The sequence below is a fragment of the Kryptolebias marmoratus genome, linkage group LG6 (genome assembly GCF_001649575.2).
Source record: "Kryptolebias marmoratus isolate JLee-2015 linkage group LG6, ASM164957v2, whole genome shotgun sequence".
In the NCBI taxonomy this organism is placed as follows: Eukaryota; Metazoa; Chordata; class Actinopteri; order Cyprinodontiformes; family Rivulidae; genus Kryptolebias; species Kryptolebias marmoratus.
Window position 1 is genome coordinate 2,431,400 of NC_051435.1, and position 7,197 is coordinate 2,438,596.

At 43.3% G+C, this 7,197-nt stretch overlaps 1 protein-coding gene across 4 annotated transcripts in view; it reads left to right on the top strand.

The window, feature by feature from the left end:
- LOC108249337 (nck-associated protein 5) overlaps nt 1-7,197 on the top strand; it is a 42,897-nt gene that overhangs the window by 31,921 nt on the left and 3,779 nt on the right. For 2 of the 4 annotated variants that reach the window (XM_017438648.3, XM_037976207.1), the window contains 2 exons: nt 2,781-3,155; nt 5,665-5,760. In XM_017438648.3, coding sequence (XP_017294137.1) covers nt 2,781-3,155; nt 5,665-5,760 — 471 coding nt within the window. Of the gene's footprint in view, nt 1-2,780; nt 3,156-5,664; nt 5,761-7,197 lie in introns of those variants that run through there. The other 2 variants (XM_017438649.3, XM_017438650.3) reach the window with 2 other exon arrangements.

Below are 7,197 nucleotides of genomic sequence, written 5' to 3' on the forward strand. Positions count from 1 at the left end.
CTCTAAACCCGGTCCTGTTGGAGCTCTAAACCCGGTTCTGTTGGAGCTTTAAACCCGGTCCTGTTGGAGCTCTAAACCCGGACCTGTTGGAGCTCTAAACCCGGACCTGTTGGAGCTCTAAACCCGGACCTGTTGGAGCTCTAAACCCGGACCTGTTGGAGCTCTAAACCCGGTCCTGTTGGAGCTCTACAGCTCAGTTTAAACAGAAATTTGGACTTTAATAACTGAACTGAGGTTTTAGATCTTTAGTGGTTTTTGATCTCAGTTTAAATTTTAGGATTTTTGGAGATTTTACCATAAAATGTTGAACTTATAGTCTGATGATGTCACAACTTTTTAAATCATAACAAACAATTTCTTCTTGTTTTGCCACATTTTACACTCCTTCTATAGTTTATACATTAAACTTAGATATTTTTGTCTTTTCTTACCCTGTGTAGTTTTCACTCGAATCCCTATGAGTGCAGAGAGCACACGTCCTTCAAAACAGGAAGTGAATGCTCTTTTTAACTTGTCGTATCTCCTACGTGAAACAGTCTAAAAACCTAAAAGTTAAAATGTCTGACCATCAGAGCCTTCTGCTGCTCACAGTTCAAGATTATTTCAATAAAACTCGTAGTTTTCACACAGAAACTGTTTGTTTGTTCCTCTCTGCCTAAAGCGCAGCTGTGTGATGCCCCTCCCCCTGCTGCTCCCTTCCCTAAAAAAAGCGGGAATCACCACGGCAACCAGTGATTCAGCAGATTCTGTGTTCCCCAGCAGGCTTTTACTTTTTTGGATTGTTTCTTCATGGATCCTGTATTTTTAACTTTAATTAAACCTTTTATGTTAAGGAGAATTAAGTCAGAGAGTCGATAAATTCAGTCATGACGATTTCAAAATAAAGTTCACAGATGCTCTTCAAAATAAAAGTCTGGCTGTGTCACAGCTTACATTATGATAAAACTCATGTTGGAGCTTTAGGCGGAAGCTGCTTTTAAAGGAATTTTCTAGTTTATTTTTTCGTTTTAATTTGAGATGAATTTGTTTTTAAGATGAACTCAGAGCATGCTGTATCCTTTCTCGCTTGTGTTCCTGAAAAGATTTTTATTTCTTTTATCTAAAGGAGAATTCTTCATTAACCAAACCAAACCTCAAGGCTTGAACAATCAAAAACGATTACAGTCAGTTTCGATGTCGTATGAGCGGCAGCTCTGACACTTCATGGTTGATTTATCGCCAACTTGCCTCGATTCGGACTGACTTTAATTTATCTCGGCTGCTGGAAACCGGCTGTCGCCTGCTGTCTTTGAAATTATAAACAAGACGTTCATCCAGGCAGTTGCTTTTATGGTTGTTTGGTTTTCTGCTGCGTCTCCTTGGCGTTGTTTCTGGACGTTAAACGTTTAGAGAAATGTTCCTCGTTTACCTGGTTGGCAGTTTGTCAAATTAAATCTGATAATCTCTTTCAGAAGACGTCTTTCTCATTGGAGAAATGTTCATTACAAATCACTTATTACTTTATATATGATTAGATTCATCCAAAATATGCCTTAAACCAAACTTTGTTTAAACTACAAAGTAAATCAGAGCTGCAGACGTCTCTGATTGAGGTTGGTACATCACCTTCCACGTGATTTTCTTGTTTCAGTGAAGCTCTTAACTTCCAAAAACAGGAAACAAATCTGTCAGTTTGTTCTCGTTTCCACCAGGCCGGGCTCAGATGAGGTAATGTTAAAAACATGGAGGTTAAATAATATTTAGTCATGAATAAAACGGACGTTAGCCAAGTTACCTGTGAGGAAAACTTAGGGTTCAGGATGTTAAGTTTTCCAGTTTTTGAAGCACAGACTGAAGCCGTTTATCTTTAAATGGTTAGGACTTCAGAGCAAAACTAAGGAGAAGAGAGACGAGCCGGCGGGAACCCTGAAGAGGATGGTAAAGTCTCGTGTGAGCTCGTTTTAATTAATAAAGAAAAGCAGCAGTTGTCTTCTTGCCTACAGGTTTCTAGCTACAGGCTGCAAGAATAAAAAACGAGCCCCTGGAAATCGTTCCTCTTTGGCACACCAGAAGGAAAGTTGATGAGATCCAGTGGGGGTCGAGAGCCGAATGTTTTTATCAGACTCTCTGCCTCTGATAGGTTGTATGTAGGTGATAAACAGATAAACTGATGGAAGAGTTTCGTCCACTCAGCCTTTTTAGTGTTATATTATCTTTAATACAAGCTATTAATCCAATTACTAATCATGAAAGTCCGACTCCTTGGGAAGAAAATGCAAAGAAATAAGAGCTGGATTAAGACTTTTGCACAGTACTGTGTGAAACATAAAATAAACAGTGAGGTTTATTTAGATTTCATGTCATACAGTGTGCCATTTAAAACACTTCATAATCACAGATGCATGCTAACAGTCATAAACTCATCCCCCATCAGCGGTTCAGGTGGGTTCCATTATTACAGATTATTAGTTAATTAATAAACTTCTTTTTTTTGCTTAAATCGTATATTTTAAATGTGGCTTTCACAAGGAAGCTACAAGAGTACAGCAGCAGAAATAATAGAAATTATTTCATATTCTGCATTAAAGATCGTCTAATTCGGCGTTTCTGTGAAATATTTAGGAAATGATTAAAACAGGGCCATTTTGCACAGATTTTTTAAAATTTAAACAGTCACTAATGAAGCATTTAGTCCTACAGTACATGCATTTTCAATGTTTCCACCACCATGGCCGCCCCGTTCTCTCTCCACCTCTTTTCCTCTCCTCCAAACCACTTCAGCTGTTCTCCTTGTGCCGCAGGCTCCGGCTGCAAGATGCGAACGTTGGACAGTGGAATTGGGACCATCCCTCTCCCAGAATCCTGTTCCTTCTTCTCCTCCATCCTGCACCTTCTCCCCAAGTCCTCCTCCACCCCAGAACAGTCCCTCAGCCCCCCCAGTGTCCCCGGTTCCTCCAGCGAGGACGTGTCTCCTTCCCCGTTGCCCCGATGGAGAGTCCCCTCCGGCGGCCACCCCAGGGTGCTGAACTCCCTGTCCGACTCCTCCATGACCCATGTCCCTTCTGTGCCTTTCCCCACCGTGGCCTTCCTCCAGCCCCTTCAACCCTCGTCCGAACCAGTATTGACCTCTGCCAGTGTGTGTGACACCCACAGCAGGCCACCCAGAACCCCTAAAGGTACAGTAAAGGGTCAACCATGACCTTAGGAGGGACCGGTTAACCTGGTGTGATTTGTTTCCAGCTGTGTGACTTTTTAAACTCGTGCAAAAAACTTTAAATGTCCCATAAAGTCTTCATGTGCAGCGCTGGGCTGTTATTCACAGCATCTCAGGGGTTCAGGATTTAACGTCTCTGTTTGGAGCTCCGGGTTCTGCTGTCTGTCAGAAGATGAATTATTAAAACTGTTTTTAAAAACCCGGCAGCAACGAGGCTGTGGTCCCTGTTAAAACCTCCATCACACGTTTGTGGATCTGGATCGGATCCTCGAGCACGTGTAGCGTGATCCTTAGCACTTTGACAGATTTATTGTTGGAAAGACTCTGAAACGTCACACGTACTCCATAAAAGCAGAAGTTACAGTGACTCAACGATAACTTTAGACAACCTCATGCTGCGCTAACGCTCTGTCTGCACTGTCGGAGCATCGGGGCGTAGTTGTGGCACCTTTGTGCATAAAGGGCAATCAGTGTTGAGTTTGTTGCTGTATTTAGTGAGTTTTTTTGTTCTGACGTGAACTCTTCTGTCCTCCGAGACGTTCCTCTCTCCTGCAGCGTCCATTACAGCTACATGAACATGGCCAATCACGCAACTTAGGAGATGATTTCATTCAGCCTGTAGCCTGTCCTTATTGTCGTCTTAGCGCTGCCTTTCAGTGCTGTCCTCCTTTGCTGCTGCGTGCATGTCGTGTTGGCGTTTACGTGGCGTTGTAGGAGTACCATCAATGCCTTCATGGTTGCCTGCTGTGTGCGTTCTCATGGTGTGTACCATATCAGAACCAACAGTTTCTGATGTATGAGCTGCCGTTGCGGGTTTGGTTTGGACTTTACTTGAAGGCGAAGAGCTCTGCCAGCTAGTAAGATGGTGGGTGGTTGGATGCTAACGTTCTGACATGACCACGGGCTCATGGAGGAACCGAGCCGAGGAGACGCTGCTGAACACCGCAGATACGCTGCAGCGTCGTCACACGCCATGCTAACGCTGCTCTTCAACCCGATGTACACACACTGACAGAAACCGACCACCAACGATGCAGGACTTAACTTTTTACGACATGCGCCAACAAACAAAAACAGAAAACAAACAGGAGGGTTTATTGTTTTAAAGGAGGGTTGAAATGTTGGCAGGTGGGGTCTGTCTCTGGAAAATGCAGTTTACCAAATGAGGAAGAGATCTGCAGAGTTTAACTGTCGGCCAGGATCTTCTGTAAAGAGTGTCAAGTTGTTCTTGCCAAGAACTTTCCAGAACAGCTCTTAGGAAGGACATGTTAGAAGAGGTTGTTGGTAATGTTAAGATAGTTCCTGGAAAACGGTGTGTTTGTTCTGGGTCGAGCTGTAAACTTCTGACCAATCACGAACTGGTCAGAAATATGCGATACACACCGATGTATTCTGTCTGTTTAAATATGCCCTGGTCTCAAAGATACTTTGGGATCTTCTGTGGTATCTCTGAAGATGATAAGTTGTGACAAATAAAGATCCCTCGTGTTCGGCAGAAGGGGAGGTAGCAGTCACCATTAAAACCTACAGCATCAAACACACTAAAAACAAAATTAAAAACAACCCAATCTGTAATTTGGACCGAACCAAAACCGGTTAGTTTTACCTCAGCAGGTTAACACCACCATACTGGGTTAAGTTTTCTATCTAATGACAGAATAAATGTCCCATGAAGACAAAAACAACCAGGACAGAACAAACTGGAGACACTGAGCTGAAGATCAGCTGAACAAGAGCTGAAGAAGACGCTAAAACCAAGTTGTTCAAGCTAAAAGAAACCAAACAGCTAAAAGGAGCAGAACACCAGCTGAAAAGAGCAGAACACTAGCTGAAAGGTAAAAAGAGCAGGACACCAGCTAAAAAGAGCAGAACACTAGCTAAAAGCTAAACGAAGCAGAACATTAGCTAAAAAGAGCAGAACACTAGCTAAAAGCTAAAAGGAGCAGAACACCAGCTAAAAAGAGCAGAACACTAGCTGAAAGCTAAAAAGAGCAGAACACTAGCTAAAAGCTAAAAAGAGCTGGACACTAGCTGAAAGCTAAAAAGAGCAAAACACTAGCTAAAAGAAAGAACAATAGCTGAAACAAAACAAAACAAAAAGACTACCTAAAAGCTAAAAGGAGCAGAACAGAAATGCTGGTTGTAGAATGGGACACCGTCCCACAGCAGAGGAGGAGGAGCCAGGCTGCTGTGGCTGTGTATGGTTCTTCCACATGCTACCGAGGCCCCGTTTGTTAGATGAATAAACTGCCAAAAGAAAACTTGTCCACGTTTATCAGTTATTATCTCTTTTTGATGCTTTGGGTTTTATTTAATACAAGAACGGACTGAGATAATCATGAGGCTGTTGAATAAACCCGTCATCTGTCTTCATACGTCCTTAAAACACGATAACTGTTCGTCTTCTTAAATACTTATTTAAGATGAGTCGTATTCTGATTCCTGAAAAACACATTTTTCTTTGTTTCCAGGTGGAATGGAACCAAAGAAGCTGACTCACATCAAATCCAAACCCAGAGCCACACCGGGCCAACAGAAAGAACAGACGAGGCTCCAACTCGCCAACTGTAAGCCGCCGTCAGCTGCACGTTTACAGACACGAACACGAGGCGGCACGCAGAGAATCGGTTAAAGTTTTACGGATTTCTGTCCTCGAGGCGCATCCTGAGAGACGAGTTCGAGCTCCGTCTCCACAAAACGCTTTCTGCGTCTGTAAGCACACGGCCCGGGGCAGTAATTAAACTTTTTACGCCCTGAAAAATAAAAATGCGTCCTGCCTCAGAACTGCTCTTTGCTTTAAAATCCATCACCATTAAATTTCCATCCCACTGAGCGAAAAGCAAACCTAATGTTGGCGGTTTCACAAACACCATTTGTATCTCACTACACTACATTAACGCTGGCATTTGTGATAAATAAGAGCGTGTAGTTGTGTCGTTATTAGACGAGCCTTTGCATCACGAAACCAGCCACAGGTGACGAGCAGAAGACACAAAACGCACCTTTAGATTCATAAATAACAAACAACATGCGTGTTTAACTCGAAATAATCCATTTGCAGCTTTCATGTCTTTTGATTTTATGTATCAGGACGTGAAATCTCAAGTTCCTCGTACCGTGACGACTTGTTTTATCCAGACTCGACAGGTGAGCCGATCCCAGGTGCATGAAGGGAAACATCGGCCTAACTCAATAAAAATAATAAAAAACTCTAAATACAATCAGAGCCCCGGCTTTTCCTGAAGGAATGCCACATTTCCTGCTGGGGTTTGAAGCTAGGAGCATCTTTTGTTGAGAGATTTGTCGCCGTTTTCGTCGAACCTTGAAGATTAAATCTCTCATCATCTGTTCGCCCTCAGAGGACGTGTTGGAATGACTCTCAGCTACCACCGCACCAGCTTCTCGCTCAGCATCAGTAAAATCTGCTGAGCTGTGACCATTTTCAATGGCTGTAGTCCCACCTTGAATTGGGCCGACTCCGAAACGCTAATCAGTCGCAGACGTCCTGACAACATCCCTTCAGGAGATATTTCGCTAACAGAGAAACGAACGTCTTCGCCCTCCTTTCGCCTTCTTTGGTTTCCACCGCCTCACATCATCATGAACCAATGATCAGAGCCTCCAGGATTTTGGGATGTTGCGATCGCAACTGTTAACGCAAAATCAAGCAAACTCTGCAAAATCGCAACTTTCCTGCAACTTTAACCCAATATTTATTGTTTCTAAAGTGATCCGCCACCGTTTCTGCGGTCTAGTCTCTTCTTTGTGGGTTTGTGTAGTGTGGAATACAAAATAACCCCAAATAACTCAGGAAGAAGACACGTGACGTCACTTCCTGTTAACATCAGAACGCCGGGAGCGTGCAGGAGCAGCGACCGGAGCCAAAATGTGCGCTAATGCTTCACATTTGCCCACAAAGATTTCAGCAAACCAGTTTCCTCCCCAGCTGCAGCTGTTTTGCACGTCCTGCAGTGTAATCATGGAACATAAACGCATCGACAAAC